This window comes from Bufo bufo, chromosome 4 (genome assembly GCF_905171765.1).
Source record: "Bufo bufo chromosome 4, aBufBuf1.1, whole genome shotgun sequence".
Classification (NCBI taxonomy): domain Eukaryota; kingdom Metazoa; phylum Chordata; class Amphibia; order Anura; family Bufonidae; genus Bufo; species Bufo bufo.
In genome coordinates this window covers 258,876,745-258,899,074 of record NC_053392.1, presented here as the reverse complement: position 1 = coordinate 258,899,074, position 22,330 = coordinate 258,876,745, and the positions used below count along the sequence as shown (strand labels likewise).

The 22,330-nt window shown below is 45.2% G+C and overlaps 1 protein-coding gene across 1 annotated transcript in view; it reads left to right on the top strand.

Moving 5' to 3' along the window:
- Positions 1-22,330, top strand: part of CSMD1 (CUB and Sushi multiple domains 1) — a 2,494,699-nt gene that overhangs the window by 1,908,132 nt on the left and 564,237 nt on the right. The window contains exon 33 of the mRNA XM_040430026.1: positions 12,783-12,878. Coding sequence (XP_040285960.1) covers positions 12,783-12,878 — 96 coding nt within the window. The remainder of the gene's footprint in view (positions 1-12,782; positions 12,879-22,330) is intronic.

Genomic DNA, 22,330 nt, shown 5'->3' with positions numbered 1-22,330 from the left:
CCCCTCCTGCTTCCTCTTCTGCTGCTGCCTTGGCCTCTTCCTCCACCTCTGGTGGAACGTTGGCACCTGCCACCCAGCAAACACAGGGTGTGCCACCAACAACACCACCTCCGTCACCAAGCATCTCCACCATGTCACACGGAAGCTTTCAGCTCTCCATCTCACAAACCTTTGAAAGAAAACATAAATTCCCACCTAGCCACCCTCGATCCCTGGCCCTGAATGCCAGCATTTCTAAACTGCTTGCCTTTGAAATTCTTTCATTCAGGCTGGTGGAGACAGACAGCTTCAACAGCTCATGTCGCTTGCTGTCCCACAGTACGTTGTTCCTAGCCGCCACTACTTCTCCAGGAGAGCCGTGCCCTCCCTGCACAACCAAGTATCAGATAAAATCAAGTGTGCACTGCGCAACGCCATCTGTGGCAAGGTCCACCTAACCACAGATACGTGGACCAGTAAGCACGGCCAGGGACGCTATATCTCCCTAACTGCACACTGGGTAAATGTAGTGGCGGCTGGGCCCCAGGCAGAGAGCTGTTTGGCACACGTCCTTCCGCCGCCAAGGATCGCAGGGCATCATTCTTTGCCTCCTGTTGCCTCCTCTTCCTACTCGGCTTCCTCCTCCTCTTCTACCACCTCCTAATCCGGTCAGCGACAGACCTTCACCACCAACTTCAGCACAGCAAGGGGTAAACGTTAGCAGGCCATTCTGAAACTGATGTGTTTGGGGGACAGGCCCCACACCGCGCAGGTGTTGTGAAGGGGTATAGAACAACAGACCGACGAGTGGTTGCTGCCAGTGCGCCTCAAGCCCGGCCTCGTGGTGTGCGATAATGGGCAAAATCTCTTTGCAGCTCAGGGACTAGCCGGTTTGATGCACATTCCTTGCCTGGCGCATGTGCTGAATTTGGTGGTGCAGAAATTCATTCACAACTACCCCGACATGTCAGAGCTGCTGCATATAGTGCGGGCCGTCTGTGCGCGCTTCCGGCGTTCTCATCCTGCCGCCGCTCGGCTGTCTGCTTTACAGCGTAACTTCGTCCTTCCCGCTCACCGCCTCATATGCGACGTGCCCACCAGGTGGAACTCCACCTTGCACATGCTGGAGAGACTGTGCGAGCAGCAGCAGGCCATAGTGGAGTTTCAGCTGCAGCATGCACTGGTGAGTCGCACTGAGGAACAGCACCACTTCACCACCAATGACTGGGCTTTCATGCGAGACCTGTGTGCCCTGTTGCGCTGTTTCGAGTACTCCAGCAACATGGCCAGTGGCGATAATGCCGTTATCAGCGTTACAATACCACTTCTATGTCTCCTTGAGAAAACACTTAGGGCGATGATGGAAGAGGATGTGGCCCAGGACAAGGAGGAGGAAGAGGGGTCACCTCTAACACTTTCAGGCCAGTCTTTTAGAAGTGGCTCAGAAAGAGGATTTTTGCAACAGCAGAGGCCAGGTTCAAATTTGGCCAGCCAGGGCCCACTACTGGAGCACGAGGAGGAGGAGGATGAGGAGGAGGATGGGGATGAAGCATGTTCACAGCGGGGTGGTATCCAACGCAGCTCGGGCCCATCACAGGTGCGTGGCTGGGGGGATACCGAGGAAGCAGATGATCCGCTTTCCACAGAGGACAGCTTGTCCTTACCTCTGGGCAGCCTGGCACACATGAGTGACTACATGCTGCAGTGCCTGCGCAACGACTGAAGAGTTGCCCACATTTTAACGTGTGCTGACTACTGGGTGGCCACCCTGCTGGATCCCCGTTACAAAGACAATGTGCCGTCCTTAATTCCCTCACTGGAGAGTGATCGGAAGATGCGCGACTACAGGCGCACGCTGGTAGACGAGCTCCTGAGAGCATTCCCGACTGACGCCGGGGGACAAGTGGAAGCACAAAGCAGCTGTGTCAGCGCCAGCACCTCAGAAGGCAGGGTTAGCATGGCCGACATGTGGAAAAGCTTTGTTACCTCGCCGCAACAAACGGCCCCAACTGCTGAGATGGAGTGTGTTAGCAGGAGGCAGCATTTGAACAACATGGTGGAACAGTACCTGTGCACACGACTACACGTACTGACTGATGGTTCTGCCCCATTCAACTTCTGGGTCTCCAAATTGTCGACATGGCCAGAGCTTGCCCTGTATGCCTTGGAGGTTCTGGCCTGCCCTGCAGCGAGTGTACTCTCTGAACGTGTATTTAACACGGCAGGAGGCGTCATTACAGACAGACGCAGCCGCCTGTCCACAGCCAACGTGGACAAGCTCACGTTCATTAAAATGAACCAGGCTTGGATCCGATAAGACTTGTCTGTACCTTGTGCAGAATAGACATTTATACCACCATCAAACATACATTCTTGTACTCAAGTCAAGTGCAATGATTCTTTGTTTTCTTATTTTTTATTTGTCCCAATATTTTGGGGGCTACCTACCCCAATAAAAAATTAAAAAAAACATTGTTGGCTACCTCCTCCTCCTCCATTGCTGCCTCCACCTACAACACCACATTCACCGCCTCCTCAACCTCCGACTCCATATCCACCTCCTTCTCTGAGTTGCAGGTTAATAATTAGTAATTTTTAGTTATTTTTTTTCATTTTAAGTTATTTCCCTATCCACATTTGTTTGCAGAGCAGTTGCCATGCTCTTAAGCACATTTTACTGTCTTTTACATCCCTCTAGCCTTTTCAAGGACTATTTTAGAGCCATTTTAATTTAAAAAAAAGTGCCAATTTTAGTGCCCTAAATTGAAAAAAATCTTATTTTCAATTGTCGGGTGATATTTTACCATTTTTGGCGTATACAAACCCCTGCTGTGCCTGGGTGACATGGGCCCAAATCTCTCAAAATCCTCTGTTCTATTGCTGGGTGACAAGATCCCCCTTTTGCCGTGAATGAACCCCTGCTGTGCATGGGTGACAGGGGCCTAAATCTCTCAAAATCGTCTGCTGTATTGCTGGGTGACATGAACCCCCTTTGGCCGTGAATGAACCCCTGCTGTGCCTGGGTGACAGGGGCCTAAATCTCTCAAAATCCTCTGTTCTATTGCTGAGTGACATGAACCCCCTTTTGCCGTGAATGAACCCCTGCTGTGCCTGGGTGACAGGGCCCTAAATCTCTCAAAATCGTTTGTTGTATTGCTGGGTGACATGAACCCCCTTTTGCCGTGAATGAACCCCTGCTGTGCCTGGGTGACATGAGCCTAAATCTCTCAAAATCCTCTGTTCTATTGCTGGGTGAAATGAACCCCCTTTTGCCGTGAATGAACCCCTGCTGTGCCTGGGTGACAGAGGCCTAAATCTCTCAAAATCCTCTGTTGTATTGCTGGGTGACATGAACCCCCTTTTGCCGTGAATGAACCCCTGCTGTGCCTGGGTGAAGGGGCCTAAATCTCTCAAAATCCTCTGTTCTATTGCTGGGTTACATGAACCCCCTTTTGCCGTGAATGAACCCCTGCTCTGCATTGCTGACAGGGGACTAAATTTAGTGAAAACATCTGTTACTGATCAGAAGATGCGCATGCTGATGATAGCATTCCCACCTAACAGCGGCGGCACAGTGGAAGCACAAGGCGAAGGCAGAGAAGAAGGAAGAGGTCGCCAATGCAGCTGGGGCACCACCAGCACCTGAGAAGGCAGTGTTAGCATGGCCAAAATGTGGAAAAGCTTTGTCAGCCTTGGAGGTGCTGACCTGCCCTGCAGCCAGTGTATAGTGTGAACGTGTTTTTAGCACGGCATAGAGCATTATCACAGGCCGCAGCCAATGTGGACAAGCTTACGTTTATTAAAATGAACCAGGCATGGATCCCACAGGACTTGTCCGTACCTTGTGCAGAATAGACATTTATAACAGCCTCAACCATCCATTCTTGTACTCAAGTGCACTTATTCTTTGTTTTATTTTGTTATATGTCCCAATATTTTGGGGGATACCCCAATTTAAAAATAAAAAATAACACAAATCAGTGTTGGCTAACTATTCCTCCTTCACTGCCGCTTCCACCTACACCGCCACGTCAACCTACACCGCCACATCCACCCATCCACCGCCTCCTCAACCTCCTACTCCTAGATCCAGATTGTTATTTTTTATTTTTCTGTATTTTATGTTATTTTAAGTCATTTCCCTATCCACATTTGTTTGCAGAACAGTTGATGCCTTTTGCAGCCCTCTAGCCAGGACTATTTTAGAGCCATTTTAGTGCCCAAAAGTTCGGGTCCCCATTGACTTCAATGGGGTTCGGGTTCGGGGTCAAGTTCGGGTCAAGTTCGGGTCCCGAACCCAAACTTTTTTTTCAAGTTCGGCTGAACCTGCCGAACCCGAACATCCATGTGTCCGCTCAACTCTAGTTATTACTATTTCATATGTAAACACATTTTCTAAATGCCACTTGCCTTTAGGATACTTCAAGAGATTGAACATGAGAACAGAAAGACAATTATTGTTGTGTGTTACTTAGTAAAATGACACTGATCACATTCTAAAATTGATAGCCTTCTCTACAGTGTCTTCACATTGTGAGTTTCTAGCATTGTACAGCATTGAGCAAATTTACAAAGAAAAGACAATAGGGTATGTTTACCATTGTAAATAAAGCAAAATTCTTGTTCACACTGAACAGGAATTCTGGCGCAGAGGCCATGCGCCACATTTACTAATGTGACTTTTTTTGTTTTGGCTGACAAGGTGGAGGAAAGGCTATGGCTTTAGACAGAAAGGTGTCTCTTTAGATGCACTAAAATACAAGCAGACATTACTAAATGTTGACTAGACATGTTATATGTACACAAAACTTACACTATTATCCTCCAGCATCAGCTAAATTGATACATTTGGAGAATGTCTAGTCTAAGTTTGCAGTTAGACACTATTGGTAAGGCGCCTGTCACAGCCAGCTCTCTGAGAAGGTCTGACAGACGTTCTTCTGTACCTCTTGCATGATGTTCTTTGTTTTGGTTTCACTTTGTCATCTCCTTTCCTTCTCCCAGCTGTCATCTATTTACACTGATTGCCTCCCTTTATATTCCCTCCCATACTGTCTCACTTTGCGGTTTATACTTCTCCCTGGATGAGTTGTTCACTGCTGGATGCTCCTTCTCCTGATTCCTCAGATAAGTCTGTTTCCTTTATTTGTGTTTACTTGCTGGCTTGATTGTAGGTAACCCTGACTCTGTCCGTATTAAGTGCAGGGAGCCGGTGGTCGTGTCCCCTCACTATTATAGGGTTTTCAGGTGTCAGATAGTATAAGGTACGTGGACATGCAATCCTCTACCATAAAGATCTTTGCATGGGCTTAGCAGTCAGGGAGAGCTCTAGGGGTTTTATAGGGCTCACCCATATGCTCCTTAGTTTGGGATCGAGCCAGTCGGATGTTTATTTATAAGTTCCAGCTTTCTGCAACACCATCCGTGACGTTATAAACCGCCATAACCGTCTTAAGCATTGATCCGGTTTCAGCCTTGATTGACCGCATGCAGGGTCTTTCACTGGAGGTAGCAGATCTCCGTAAAACTGTGTCTTAGTTTCAGATGACCGGTTCTGCTAGCGTTCATGGAGTTTGTTCCGAGCCTAACATCTCGCTTCCGAATACGTTCTCCAGGGGTAGTGAGAATTTTGTTCGCTTTAGAGAGGCTTGCAAACTCCATTTTCGCCTACTTCCCCATTCCTCTGGTGATGAGGAGCAGAGGGTGGGGATCATGATCTCGCTGCTCAGGGATAACGCTCAGTCTTGGGCCTTTTCGCTGCCGGTGGGGGCACGGCCCCTCCGATCGGTGGATAAATTTTTTGTAGCCCTGGGGCAGATATATGATGACCCGGATCGTATTGCTCTGGCTGAATCTAAACAGCGTCTTTTATGCCAGGGTAAACAGTCCGCAGAGATATATTGTTCAGAGTTTTGAAGATGGGCAGCTTATACTGGTTGGAATGATGCTGCACTCCGAAGTCAATTTTGCCATGGTCTTTCGGAGGGATTGAAAGATGCATTTGCCTTTCATGAGAGACCTGTCTAGTTGGAGTCTGCCATGTCTCTAGCTGCTCGTATTGACAGGTGTCTTAGAGAGAGAGTAGAGACCACTCCTTCCTGTCATATTCAGTCCAAGGACAGTGGGGCGGTCTCATTCAGTGCGCAGGGGCCTCAGTCTCTCTCAAATCCCTCTGAGCAGGAGGCCATGCAGCTGAAATTTCTTGCCTCTGATAGTAGAGGATTCAGCTCTCAGAGGAGGGTTTGTTTCTGTTGTGGGGGTATAAATCATTTGGCAAATGTTTGCCCCTCTAGGAGATTCAGGGAGTTTTCTGAAGGTAATAAAGAAACAAAAAGAAAAAAAAACCTCAAAAAACTTTCCATCTGTTACTATCAGCAAGGTTGATGCGGAAATTGAAGGCTTGCCGTTTGCTTGTAGTTCCCGATTTGTCCTACCTGCCAGGGTGGCGCTAGATAGCAAGAACATTGTTTGTGAGATTTTTGTAGATAGTGGAGCAGCTGTCAATCTCATTGATAATCAATTTGCTATAACACATGGTTTCCAGGTATGCACTTTGGGAAAGGATATACCTGTTTTTGCTATCAATTCCGCTCCACTTTCTTAAAAATCGTTAAAGGGCATAATTCACAATATCCGTTTGACTGTTTGTGATGCTCATGTTGATCCATGTTTCGTCCTAAGCGGATTACCTACTCCTCTAGTGTTGGGGCTACCCTGGCTCACTAAACATAACCCCACCATTGATTGGCAAGCAAGGCAAATAAATGGTTGGAGTGACTTTTGCAGAGAGAATTGCCTCATGGAATCTCTCTTACAGAGGTTTCTACCAAGACTGTACCATCTTTTCTCTCTGGATTTTCGGATGTGTTTTCAGAGAGTGGTGTCCAGGAGCTGCCCCCTCACCAGGAGTACGATTGCCCTATTCATCTCATCCCAGGCGCCAAGCTGCCAAAATCACGTTTATACAATCTCTCCCAACCTGAAAGAGTCGCTATGCATACTTATATCTCTGAGAGCCTGAGAAAGGGACGCATCCAACCCTCGAAGTCCCCTGTTGCTGCTGTTTTTTGTTTTTTTTAAGAAAAAAGATGGTTCTTTAAGACCATGTCTGGATTTCAGGGAGCTGAACTGTATCACAATTCGTGACCCTTATCCCCTTACTCTGATCCCGGACCTGTTTAACCAGATTGTTGGGGCTAAAGTTTTTTCTAAGTTGGATTTAAGAGGGGCATAAGACCTGGTCAGGGTCAGGGAAGAGGACGAATGGAAGACGGCCTTCAATACCCCTGAGGGCCATTTCGAGAATTTGGTTATGCCCTTTGGTTTGATGAATGCTCCAGCCGTCTTCCAACATTTTGTGAACAACATTTTTTATCATTTAATGGGGAAATTTGTACTGGTGTATCTAGATGACATTTAGATTTTTTCTCCTGATTTCAAAACTCATAGGGACCACCTACGCCAGGTCTTGCTCATTCTGCGGGAGAATAAATTGTACGCTAAACTGGAAAAATGTGTGTTTGCGGTTCCAAAGATTCAATTTCTGGGTTTTCTTCTCTCCGCTTCTGGTTTTCGCATGGACCCTGAGAAGGTCTGCGCTGTGCTTGATTGGGAGCTTCCTGAGAATCAGAAGGCGCTGATGCGGTTTTTGGGTTTTGCCAATTATTACAGAAAGTTCATTTTGAATTATTTGTCTGTTGTTAAGCCACTCACTGATATGACTAAAAAGGGGGTAGATTTTTCCTCCTGGTCGGTAGATGCGCTTAAGGCCTTTTCTAGTATCAAAGAGAGTTTTGCTTCTGCTCCCATCTTGGTACAACCTGATGTCTCTCTACCTTTCATTGTTGAGGTGGACGCTTCTGAGGTGGGTGTGGGTGCGGTCTTGTCTCAGGGTCCCTCTCCTGCCAAATGGCGACCGTGTGCCTTTTTCTCAAGGAAACTCTCCTCCGCAGAGAGAAATTACGATGTGGGAGATAGGTAGTTGTTGGCCATCAAATTAGTTTTTGAGGAATGGCGCCATTGGCTAGACCGACCATAAGAATCTGGCCTACTTGGAATCAGCCAAGCGTCTGAACCCGAGACAGGCCAGATGGTCTTTATTCTTTTCTAGGTTTAATTTTGTTGTCACGTTCCGCCCTAGGGTTAAAAATGTGAAGGCTGATGCCCTGTCACGTTGTTTTCCGGGAGGGTGGAACTTTGAAGACCCGGGTCCCATTTTGGCTGAAGGGGTGGTCGTGTCTGCTCTTTATCCTGATTTGGAGGCAGAGGTTAAGGCAGCCCAGGAAGAGGCTCCTGATCTTTGTCCTCCTGGGAGGTTGTTTGTGCCTCTCGCTTTACAACACAAGGTTTTTAAGGAGCACCACGATACTGTCCTTGCTGGGCACCCGGGGAGTAGAGCCACAGTGGATCTCATTGCTCGGAGATTCTGGTGGCCGGCTCTTCGTAAGACGGTTGAGGGTTTTGTGGCAGCCTGCGAGACCTGCGCTTGTGCCAAGGTCCCTTATTCACGGCCATCGGGTTCTCTCCTCCCGTTACCCATTCCTTCCCGTCCTTGGATGCATCTGTCCATGGACTTCATTACGGACCTACCTCGTTCCTCTGGGAAGACTGTGATTCTGGTAGTAGTGGACCGTTTTAGCAAAATGGTGCATTTCATTCCCTTTCCTGGGTTACCCAATCCTTCAGACATCGTTTCTGATAGGGGCACGCAATTTGTTTCCAGATTCTGGAAGGCCTTCTGTTCTCACTTGGGGGTTCGGTTGTCGTTCTCTTCTGCTTTTCACCCGCAGTCGAATGGCCAGACCGAACGCGTCAATCAGAATCTGGAGACAAATCTGCGCTGTTTTGTGGCAGAGAATCAGGAGGATTGGTGTTCTTTATTGTCCCTTGCTGAGTTTGCTTTAAATAACCGTCGCCAGGAGTCCTCTGATAAGTCACCATTTTTTGGTGCATATTGGTTTCATCCGCAGTTTGGGACATTCTCTAGAGAGGGGTCTTCTGGTTTACCTGATAAGTAGAGATTTTCCTCGTCTTTGCCATTTATTTGGCAAAAGATTCAGGGTAATCTGAAGAGGATGAGTGAGAGATATAAGCGTGTGGCGGATAAGAGACGTCTACCTGGTCCGGACCTGAATGTGGGTGATCTGGTGTGGTTGTCTACAAAGAATATCAAACTGAAGGTTCCCTCCTGGAAGTTTAGTCCTAAGTTTATTGGGCCTTACAAGATCTTGTCCGTCATCAATCCCGTTGCCTTCCGTCTTGATCTTCCTCAGACTTGGAAGATCCATAATGTTTTTCACAGGTCCCTATTAAAACCGTATGTCCAACCCACTGTACCCTCCTCCTCCTCCAATTGTTATTGATGGTAATCTTGAATTTCAGGTCTCTAGGATTGTGGATTCTCGCATTATCCGCGGTTCTCTTCAGTACCTCGTTCATTGGGAAGGTTATGGTCCTGAGGAGAGGATGTGGGTCCCAGTGGCGGACATTAAGGCCACTCGTCTCATCAGGGCTTTCTATAGGTCCCATCCTGAGAAGGTGGGCTCTGAGTGTCCGGAGTCCACTCGTAGAGGGAGGGGTACTGTCATCGCCAGCTCTCTGAGAAGGTCTGACAGACATTCTTCTGTACCTCTTGCATGATGTTCTTTGTTTTGGTTTCACTTTCTCATCTCCTTTCCTTCTCCCAGCTGTCATCTATTTACACTGATTGCCTCCCTTTATAGTCCCTCTCATACTACCTCACTTTGCGGTTTATACTTCTTCCTGGATGAGTTGTTCACTGCTGGATGCTCCTTCTCCTGATTCCTCAGATAAGTCTGTTTCCTTTATTTGTGTTTACTTGCTGGCTTGATTGTAGGTGACCTTGACTCCGTCCGTATTAAGTGCAGGGAGCCGGTGGTCGTGTCCCCTCACTATTATAGGGTTTTCAGGTGTCAGATAGTATAAGGTACGTGGACATGCAATCCTCTACCATAAAGATCTTTGCATGGGCTTAGCAGTCAGGGAGAGCTCTAGGGGTTTTATAGGGCTCACCCATATGCTCCTTAGTTTGGGATCAAGCCAGTCGGATGTTTATTTATAAGTTCCAGCTTTCTGCAACACCATCCGTGACAGCGCCATTCACACGACCATATTTTTGGTCCACATCTAATCTGCATTTTTTGCAGATTGGATGCAGACCTGTTCCTTTTAATGGGGCCACTATAAATGCAGACAGCACACCATGTGCTATGCACATACATATGTCTGTTCTGCAGTTCCGCAAAATAGATGCATGTCCTGTTCTTGTCTGTTTTGCATGAATGCTCCCTAATTCTGCCCCATGTATGAAAGCACCAAACAAAAGATTCAGATGAAAAACAAATGCTCATAATTCTGAAACAGAAACAAAAAATTACTAAACTTTGACTAGAACATCTCAAGGGGAAAAAAAAAATAAGGCTTGGTCTTGTGTACATAATATATAAATGTCATATATAAATGGAAAGCATAATGCAGATCTAAACATAATGAGTGGCAATCAACAAAACAGACAATGCTTATTTAGGGTCTTCTACATGGGTAGATAACAAGTGCCCTGGTGAAAATTCCATTCATGGGGGGATTTCCTGCTAACAGAAGATATGTTTTAAAAGATGCAATCAACCAACAAAGAAATGTTTGCTTGGTTACCAGCTGATTGCTGGACAGCCCTACTTAATTGGTAATGCACATGTGGAATTTAAATCCTTCTGCCTAATCATCTGTCCTTATTAAAGTCATTTTAACCAATTCAAGACCAGGCCATTTATCCCTTTTCCTAACCTGGCCCCTTGATAGTCTTATTGTAAAATATTCTATTTTCACATTTTCTCAGTTTTATTGCTTAAAAGCATATCTTGCAGCTAATAGTTTATTTACTTAATATTTTTTTTTTTGCATTATGTCCCCTCTTCAAAATGTTAATTTTGATATATGAAATGCATGGGTTATGGTTGCTGGGGATGGGGTTGAAAGCAGTGGAGCTGCATATAATGTTATTTTCTTCTTCTTATTATTATTATTATTATTATTATTATAATTAATATTATTATTATTATTATTATTTTCTTATTTTTTTTATTTTGTCAGATAATTGGTGGTACACAGTTATCCAAAATAATCACTGACAATTGACTTGAACTTTGGCCCATATAAAAGGGCCTTAAGTTGCAGACCATTGAGCGAAGTGGGATCATAGATCTAGTCACTTCTCTCAAAACTTTGTTTAAATGCTATATCAATCTCCATACAACATTCAAATATATGAGCTCTGCGGAGGTGAAATTTGTTATCTCCGAAGTCTTGCAAGACTTTGATGAATAACTTTGGACTTCAATTTTCAACTTGAAAATAATTTTAAAACTGTGGTCTGAAGTCGGCTTTGGAACCTACTGGTATAGATGTGTGAAGAAAAGAAGAGGATAAAATGCTGTATGGGAGATTTAGCTGTGTATTTATGTTTGTTTTCTGGTGTAACTACATTGAAAAATAAGATTTTACAGCTGGTCACCATATTTATTCCTTCACCCAGTTCATAGCTCTGTAAGTTGACCAACAAGCTGACACTGCTAATGAATAGCAAGTATACAAAACTGCCACAAAAGCAAAAGAGCACTTGTAACAAAACAAAAAAAAGCAGCAGGTGGTGTCGAAAAAGCAGCCTCAGGCCTATTGCACACGACCGTATGGCTTTTTCAGTGTTTTGCGATCCGTTTTTCACGGATCCGTTGTTCCGTTTTTTGTTTCCGTTGTGTTTCCGTTTCTGTTCCGTTTTTCCGTTCCGTTTTTCCGTATGGCATATACAGTATACAGTAATTACATAGATAAAATTGGGCTGGGCACAACATTTTCAATAGATGGTTCAGCAAAAAACGGAACGGAAACGGAAGACATACGGATGCATTTCCGTATGTGTTCCGTTTTTTTGCGGACCCATTGACTTGAATGGAGCCACGGACTGTGATTTGCGGGCAATAATAGGACATGTTCTATGTTAAAACGGAACGGAAAAACGGAAATACGGAAACGGAATGCATACGGAGTACATTCCGTTTTTTTTGCGGACCCATTGAAATGAATGGTTCCGTATACGGACCGTATACGGAACGCAAAAAACGTCCAGTAAACGGGAAAAAAAAACGTCCGTGTGCAATAGGCCTCAAACATACTGCACAATAAGATAAAAGTTTAATAATGCATCAATGACACACAACTGAATAACTAAAAGCATTTAAAAGCCTCATAATACAACAAAGCATAGAAATAGTAAAACCCCCATGATGAGTGTAGTACACACACCTTCCTATAAAACACACAGTAGATTAGTCAGATGAAGGACCCACAAGAGAAATAATGCAGGGAACAATACTCTAGTAAGTCCGGGAAAAAAACATCACAACATCACATCAGCAAAATCTAACAAAATGCAGGCCAGCCCAGAGACGTGTCAGAGAGGGATGAAAACCCCACGTGTATCGCCACCCAAATGTAGCTTCATTAGGGATCAGGTCTGCATATCCTATTTCTTCAATATACTGTAAGTATGGGATTGAGGAAAAAACTAAATGCACACAAAAGCCTTGCATGTGTTATCCCTTTTTCATGGAAGGTTTGCTGTCGCAGATCTTTACTGAATGAAGTATATGTAAGATGCCATCCAATATTTATGAAAATAATCGTTTAGTTCGCCATCCAATTATAATGTTTCATTGTGTGTACCTACCTAGAATATTTGCATGAAAACTAAAGTCAGTCTCTTAATATCATAATTAACTGTTTTTCAGGAGAGACAATGCCGTTAGCCACTTCTAATCACATCCTACTGAGATTTAGCACAACAAATGGTGCCCCAGCCAAGGGATTTCATTTTGTCTACCAAGGTAACTGAAAATTGCTCTCATAACATTCAGAATATTTTGATTTCAGCATTTTAATATTTATGAAGCTGTTTTTAGTAACATTGACAAGGGCTTTATTGCTTGCTTTTCAGCAAAACAAATGTTTATGTTATAGATGGAAAGCTGAAAACTCTTTTGAGCAATCTATATGAAAAAGAACAATATCGCACGATGCTTCAAAAAATTTCCCCTGTGATTGTATTTGTTATTCGTGGCTTTCTTGAGCATGAAGGGGTTATTGTACAATACCATCCACTGATCTCAGGCTTAAATCAGACTTGTCAAAAGGTCACAATAGTGAGTGTCCAGAGCATGAGGCCACCACAGATAATGAGTGAAATAGAAAGATGCTTTACCACCAAGCTATTATGAGTTATGGCGCATATATATATATATATATATATATATATTTATTTATTTATATAAATATAAAGTGGGGATTTGCTTTGTTAGGCAGGGTGAGAGGATGCAGTACAGAGGCACAGAAATAGTTCTTAACCAGAATTTAGTGTTTTATTCACACTTATCAGTTTTAACAAAACGGAAACAACTTCACCTTAGTTTTAAGTTCTGGTACCTCGTATAGAGGTCAAGCCCTGGTATGTGTTTACACCTAGCAACACATCCGCATAAAGAGTTCAAGTCCTGGATCTCGTCAGCCTGTCCTCCCAGAGCATCCAGCCACAAGCACCTTAACATACCTACTGCACTAGAGCTGGCTTTTTTAAGACAGCTAGGCGTCCGCAAAGCCCGGACTGGCATGTGAGATCTTCTCCGGTACTTGACCTCACCCAGTGGCGGATCCAGAGCCTGGTCTCAGGAGGGGCACTTCCAGATTATTTTCTTTCTGCCGCCACAAAGCATTGGTGCTTATAAAACAGACTACCAGTGATGGCCAGTTTGCATTGTTCGCCCGCAAACATATGCGGGCTGCCATCTTTTTTCACAAGTCCGGCGAGGCACAGTTAAGCCCTTACCTGTGCCTGTGTGCGAGCCGGTCTGAAAACAAGTGCGGTCAGCGGGAGCAGGCAGTTCCTTCATCGGGTTGTTCTTGGAACTGCCTGCTCCCGCTGACCTCATTTGTTTTCAGACCGGCTCGCGCACAAGCACAGGTAAGGGCTTACCTGTGCCTCGCCGGACTTGTGAAAAAAAAAGGCAGCTCGCATATGTTCACGGGCGAACAATGCGAACTGGCCATCACTACAAACTACACAGTGTAGAGGTATACTGTATATTGTGTGGCACAGTGTATGCTATATGTGTATAGCAAACAAATTTCACATGAAAACTTACAATTACTTGGCTTGGTCCTTGGGGATCTCGGACACCACTTCAACATTTTGGCCGGGGGGCTCGGTGGAGCTGATATTGTGTTTTATTCTAATGAGAAAGATTTCATAATAAGGATTTGGAGAAGGGGCAGAGGGATAGCAGAGCAGGGAGAGGCTGGTGCTGCTATAATGGGGCTCATACCATGGGGGAATAATAAAGCCCACCATAATGCCCCCCCAGTAGAAATAATTCTCCTTATAATGTGACAGTGCAAATAATACCCCTTGTAATGCCCCCAGTTGAGCTAATGTCCCCATAGTGCCCCCATGATGTGCCAGTATAAAATACCACTATATAGTGCCCCCAGTAAATGCCCCCATAGTGCTCCTCTCCCCCTTCCTCCTTGTGCCCCCAATAATGTACCAGTATAAAATTCCCCATATATAGTGCCCCAGTAGATGCCCTCAGTGTCCCCCATAATTTGCAAGTATAAAATACCCCTTCTTAGTCCCCCCGTAGATGACCCCATAATACTCCTCTACCCCTTCCCCATAGTACCCACCATAATGTGTGCCAGTATAAAATGCTACTGTACAGATTCCCTGATATAAAATACCCCTTCTTTGTGGCCTCAGTAGATGCCCCTATAGTGCCACCAAATAATGTGCCAGTAAGAAGTGCCCCCATAGTGCCACCCCATAATGTGCCAGTAAAAAATGCCCTCAATAATGTGCCAGTAATAAGTGCCTCCAATAATGTGCCAGTAATTAGTGCCATCAATAATGTGCCAGTAAAATGTGCCCCCCAATCATGTGCCAGTAACAAGAGCCTCCCCATCATGTGACAGTAACAAGAGCCCCCCCATCATGTGCCAGTAACAAGAGCCCCCCCCCCCCCCAAATCATGTGCCAGTAAAAGTATTGTACATATTTAAAAAAAAAACTGTTATACTTACCTCCATGTCAGCGATGCGATGCAGGCCTCTTCTGGCCTGTGTCCCGCGCTGTAAGGCTCAGACGACGTGATGACATCATTGCGCCGCCTGCACCGGCCTCTGATAGGCTGCCGGCCTAGTGCAGCCTATAATAAGAACAGGGAAGTGACATGCCTCTCCCTCCCCTGCCACGCCGCAGCACAGCTATATGTATCGCTGTCCTGAGGAAGGCGATACAGATGACTATGGAGATGAGCGCTTCCACATTGTTAGCGATCATCTCTCTGAGCCTCGCCGCCACTTCCCCCCACTTCTCACCAATTGCCCCATTGCCCCCCTTCCCGTCCCCTGGATGCACCAGTGGCCTCACTTGCCTAAAATCAGTCTCAGCAGCACATGCTGGGAGGAAAGTAACTCCCATCTACCAACCAACCCCGCACTGTGTCACTATATATATATATATATATATATATATATATATATATATACATACATATACATATACATTCATTAATTTCAGATTTGGTTTGTTTCAGTTTGTAATTTTATTTTATTTTATTTGGTGGGAGAGAGTTCTCCATAATGAGAAACATTGGCGCCAAGACAAAGCATACAAATTACTAAGAAACCCAGAGTAGTATACTAATCTCTCTATCATTTTATCATTTTATTTTTTGTGGTTGTATTTGTGCCAGTTCTATCTTTGCTTTGTGTGCTTGCTCCAAATGTATGAACTGGTGCGCCTTAATAATATATTTAGAATTAACGCAATGTGGTTTGCACCTTTATGTGTAAAAGTGCACCAGGGAGTTGCTTGGCATAGACTTTTTTTGAGACTACCAAAAGTTGCACATAGTAAATGAGCCATAATCCAAGTCTAATCCCTTAAACATTAAGCACATTAAAAAGTGGGGATATCATAAATTGACCAAATATCACAAAAATTTACAGAATTTTGCAGAGAATGGTGCATTTGCCATGACTTGTGAATTTCTAAGACTACTATCCAGAGTAAGGGCTCATGCACACGAGCGTATTGCTTTTTCAGTGTTTTGCGGTCCGTTTTTTACGGATGCGTTGTTCTGTTTTTTGTTTCCGTTGTGTTTATGTTTCCTTTCCGTTTTTCCGTATGCCATATACATTATACAGTAATTACATAGAAAGAATTGGTCTGGGCATAACATTTTCAATAGAAGGTTCCGCAAAAACGGAACATATACAGAAGACATACGGATGCATTTTCCGTTTTTTTTGCGGACCCATTGACTTGAATGGAGCCAAGCACCGTGATTTTCAGACAAGAATAGGACATGTTCTATCTTTTCATGGTATGGAAATACGGAAATACTGAAACTGAATGCACTCGGAGACACTTCAGTTTTTTTTGCTGAACCATTGAAATGAATGGTTCAGTATATGTACCGCATACTGAACTAAAAAAAGGCCAGTATACTGAACGCGAAATACTGTCGTGTGCATGAGCCCTAACAGTCATGTGAAGCACTGACAACAGCTAGATGGGTGGGAGGGACTCAGAAAGGTCTTAGTAGGTTGTCACAGGTATATGGAGCCTTTCTGACTGCAGTGCATCCCTCATCTTCTAGAGCAGGGATTGGCAACCTTCGGCACTCCAGCTGCTGTGAAACTACAACTCCCAGCATGCACACTTACTGAGCTGTTCTTGTAACTCCCATATAAGTGAGAGGAGGATTGTGGGAGTTGTAGTTTCAGAACAGCTGGAGTGTCGGAGGTTGCTGATGCCTGTTCTAGAGGGTGTGCAGGGGAGTATCCATAGAGCGATCACAATGATCGATGTGATCCAATTGGGTTCAAGTCTGGGAAATTAGGGGGGTCAGTACTTAATAGTCATGGTCATGCTCTTCCATGTCAGTACATTTCTAGCTGTGTGACATGTGCTTTGCCTTGCTGCAAGATCCCATCTGCCCCAGGGAAGACAATCAGCATGTATGGGTGTACATGATCTACAAGGATAGATTAATACCCAAATCAGATGACAGTGTCTTCCAGATGGATGAGTGGGCCCAGATAATGCCACAAAAACATTCTCTAGACCATATCACCAGCTTGTGTTCTTCCAGCAATGGTTGCAGGGTATTTGCTCTCTGATGTTTCTTGTCTGACGCTCCAACATCCATCCATTCAATGAAGCAGAAAACGTGACTCATTGGAGAAACCCCCCCAATAAGCAGAGGTCCAATTCCAATACTGCCTCAAAAATTAAAGCCTTTTCTGCTGATGAAATTTTGTTAGCAGAGTTGCAGTGATCATCCATCTGCTTCAGAGTCACATACACAATAGGGCTCACTGAAGTGTTATTTTGGATATACATCTGGTTAATTTTGTAGGTGAGATGCTCGACTGTAGCATCTTTGCTCTCACATATCTTTATAGCTGATATTTACCTCTCACATCAATGGCGCAAGGTGCTCTGCATTTTCCATGTTGCTTATTTACAATAGTGCAATTTGTCCCCTGATAATACACTTTCACCACAGCAGCATTCAAACAATTCACAGACTTCCTAGTTTTAGAAATACTGCCACCCTTTAACCAAAAGCCAATAATCAACCCTTATTGCAACTCTGATAAATTGCCCTTTTTGCCCAAGACAGCACCAAGGGATATGTGTGTAGGCAGCTTATTGCACACCTTATATATCCACCAAGCCAACTCAGGAAATATGACTTCCTTCATGAGCTTTGTCGACATTAGGAAATGGATCACATGTACATGTGCTAGTATACACAAGTTCTAATGTAAAAAAAACAACACTTTTTTAATGTATACGCTGGATGATAATATTGTGGCTTGGTAAAGCAAACAACTGTTACAGAAATTTTATTTGAGAGAGTATTTTAATGGACAGCATATAAAGTCAATATGCTACAGCAAGAAGTAAAAATTTACTGTATACCACATCAATCCATTCTTTTGTCCTAGGCTAAGGATTGATCATCAATGTGTGACTGATGAGGGTGCATCCCCTGTTCCTTATCAATCATCATAAAGAAGGATGTTTGCTAGAGTGTTGTAGGCTACTCAATTTGGCCAGATGAATGAGAGTTGCCATGTTTGGTACTATAGGTCAGACCAGGGGCGTTGCTAGGGTCTGAAGACATCCGGGCACGAGCCCACGTGAAGCCATGCCCCCATCCCATGAAGCCACGCCCTCATCGCCACTGGGGGGGCCTTCACAGTAGTTATTAACCCCTTTCAGCAATCCCCCCTTCAGTGAATGGGGGACTGCTGAATGGGGTTAATAACTACCGTGAAGGGCCTAGCCGTCTGGGCAACCCCACAGATCATCCATAACAGTGCCATCCACAGATCCCCCTCCCATAACAGTGCCATCCACAGATCCCCCTCCCCATAACAGTGCCATCCACAGATCCCCCTCCCCATAACAGTGTCATCCACAGATTCCCCTCCCCATAACAGTGCCATCCACAGATCCCCCTCCCCATAACAGTGCCATCCACAGATCCCCCTCCCCATAACTGTGCCATCCACAGATCCCCCTCGCCATAACTGTGCCATCCACAGATCCCCCTCCCCATAACTGTGCCATCCACAGATCACCCTCCCCATAACAGTGCCATCCACAGATCCCCCTCCCATAACAGTGCCATCCACAGATCCCCCTCCGCATAACAGTGCCATCCACAGATCCCCCTCCCCATAACAGTGCCATCCACAGATCCCCCTCCCATAACAGTGCCATCCACAGATCCCCCTCCCCATAACTGTGCCATCCACAGATCCCCCTCCCATAACAGTACCATCCACAGATTCCCCTCCCCATATCAGTGCCATCCACAGATCCCACTCGCCATAACTGTGCCATCCACAGATCCCCCTCCCCATAACTGTGCCATCCACAGATCCCCCTCCCCATAACAGTGCCATCCACAGATCCCCCTCCCAATAACAGTGCTATCCACAGATCCCCCTCCGCATAACAGTGCCATCCACAGATCCCCCTCCCATAACTGTGCCATCCACAGATTCCCCTCTCCGCTCACAGGAGTGTACAACTGTACATTGTTAACATTTTAAACTGTAATCCTAGTAATCCGTATCCTGCAAGTGCAAATTAAACTTTTGCTCATTCTAGTCTTACTCACAGGCTCTCACTCAGCTACTCAGCTCCAGGCAGTGCGGGCGGCGCTCACTCACTGACGTCATGCCTGCGCCGCCTAGTGGGAGGAGCAGGCACCTGACGTCAGTGAGTGAGCGCCGCCCGCACTGCCTGCTGTTACCGGAGCTGTAAGAATCTAGTGAGATGAGCGGCTGCAGATGATTTTTCAAATTAAAAATTAAGTCTGCAGGCAGGGCAGGAGGATTAGTATTACACATACAGTTTTTTAGAGTTAAATATATGGAGTGAGCGGCGGGGCCGGTGTAGAGCAGGAGAGTCAGAGCGCCAGCCGGCTCGGATTTGAGTTACATCATGAAACTCAGATCCGACAGTATATTCTAACACAGAGGCGTTCCCATGGTGATGGGGACACTTCAAGTTAGAATATACTGAGAACCGTGTACATGACTGCCCCCTGCTGCCTGGCAGCACCCGATCTCTTACAGGGGGCTGTGATCCGCACAATTAACCCCTCAGGTGCTGCACCTGAAGGGGTTAATTGTGCATATCATAGCCCCCTATAAGAGATCAGGGGCTGCCAGGCAGCAGGGGGCAGACCCCCCTCCCTCTCCAGTTTTAATTTCATTGGTGGCCAGTGTGGCCCCCCCCCGCCCCCCCTCCCTCCCTCTATTGTATTATTTTCATTGGTGGCATAGTGTGCGGCCCCCCCTCCCTCCCTCTATTGTATTATCATTGGTGGCCAGTGTGCGCCCCCCCGGCCCCCCCTCTATTGTATTAATATCATTGGTGGCCAGTGTGCGGCCTCCCCTCTCCACCCCCCTCCCCCCCCCCGATCCCCCGACTAACCTGCTGCGCTGTCTGTGACCGGCCGGGAGCTCCTCCTACTGGTAAGTGACAGGTCTGTGCGGCGCATTGCTTAATGATCTGTCACTTACCAGTAGGAGGAGCTCCCGGCCGGTCACAGACAGCGCAGCAGGTAAGTATGATGCTTCTAATATTGCTAAGTAACCATGGCAACCAGGTCTGCAGTAGCGTCCTGGTTGCCATGGTTACCGATCGGAGCCCCAGCGATTAAACTGGGACTCCGATCGGAACTCTCCGCTGCCACCAATGATCGGGGGGGAGAGGGGAGGCCGCACACTGGCTACCAATGATATTAATACAATAGAGGGGGGGCCGGGGGGGGCGCACACTGGCCACCAATGATAATACAATAGAGGGAGGGAGGGAGGGGGGGCCGGGGGGTCCGCACACTGGCCACCAATGATAATACAATAGAGGGAGGGAGGGGGGGGCGGGGGGTCCGCACACTGTGCCACCAATGAAAATAATACAATAGAGGGAGGGAGGGGGGGCCGCACACTGTGCCACCAATGAAAATAATACAATAGAGGGAGGGAGCGGGGGCGGGGGGGCCGCACACTGTGCCACCAATGAAAATAATACAATAGAGGGAGGGAGGGGGGTCAGGGGGGGCCGCACTGGCCACCCATGAAATTAAAACTCGGGAGGGGGGTCTGCCCCCTGCTGCCTGGCAGCCCCTGATCTCTTATAGGGGACTATGATATGCACAATTAACCCATTCAGGTGCAGCACCTGAGGGGTTAATTGTGTGGATCACAGCCCCCTGTAAGAGATCGGGTGCTGCCAGGCAGCAGGGGGCAGTCATGTACACAGTTCTCAGTATATTCTAACTAGAAGCGTCCCCATCACTATGGGAACGCCTGTGTGTTAGAATATACTGTCGGATTTGAGTTTTCACTAAGTGAAAACTCAGCTCTGAAAAAGCTTTCATACAGACAGATCTTCGGATCCGTCTGTATGACAGTAACCTACGGCCACGGATCACGGACGCGGATGCCAATCTTGTGTGCATCCGTGTTCTTTCACGGACCCATTGACTTGAATGAGTCCGTGAACCGTTGTCCGTCAAAAAAATAGGACAGGTCATATTTTTTTGACGGACAGGAAACACGGATCACGGATGCGGCTGCAAAACGGTGCATTTGTTAAATTTCATCATATTTTAGAATGTAAATCAAAGCACCAATCCTCAAATATTGCTTTACCTTTACTTTTGCTCTTGACCCAACATATGAAAAGATTGATTAACAAAAAAAAAATATTTCTCAAAGCTGTGTCATGAGATGTCTACGATACTATATGAAGTATATGGGGGAAATTTATCAAGTTTCCATGCCAAATGGTAGAAAAAAAAAGTTGCACTTTTTGGTGCAAGTCCAAGTTTGTGACAAAATTTGCAATTTTTTAGCTTTTTCTGATACTTTCTCTCACACATTATTTTATACCACAAATCTACCTAAGCTCTTGGTAGGAGTATATTTCAGTTCTGGCTCACAGGAGACCATACATGGACCCCAAGTATAATAACACAGGGCAAATTAAGACAGGTTTACACAATGCCTGTCATAATAAACCTCCCCTTATTTTTTGCCACCCACTAGTTGTTATGCGAATTTCAGCATGGCAAGGGTTCTCCTAGCATGTCATGATATTATAGTATATTGAATTTGTTTGGTGAGAAATTATAGTCCTTAGCAACATTGAAGAAAAGGTAAAGGTGGATATATCTGTAATCTATATGATTTATTTATCTGTATAGATACATTTACTAATTTTCCTATGAAATGTTACTATTGATGTTTTAATAAATACTTACTAAACAACTATTTTTTCCATATCAGCTGCTCTTATCAATGTACATTATTATTATTATTATTATTATTATTATTATTACTATTTTTCACCTGCACTCTACCATTACATACTTTATTATTTAATTTTCCTATAAAGGCATTCACAGTAGTACTCTAGTGTATTGCTTGACTTGATCCTCAGCATGGCACAGTATAAAACAATATAATAAATTGAAATTAGGGCATTTTTTATGTCAAGGAATCATAATTACTAATATATATTTTTTCTATGTAATTAAGATACTTTACTTTCCTCTACTTGAATATGAAAATTGCATATTCTTTCCAGAATACTTCTAGTGTATAATATAGTGTAGTATAGTATAATGTACATACATTCTACTTGTAGATATTACAAATTTTTAATAAAACAATTAAATTATTTTATGCA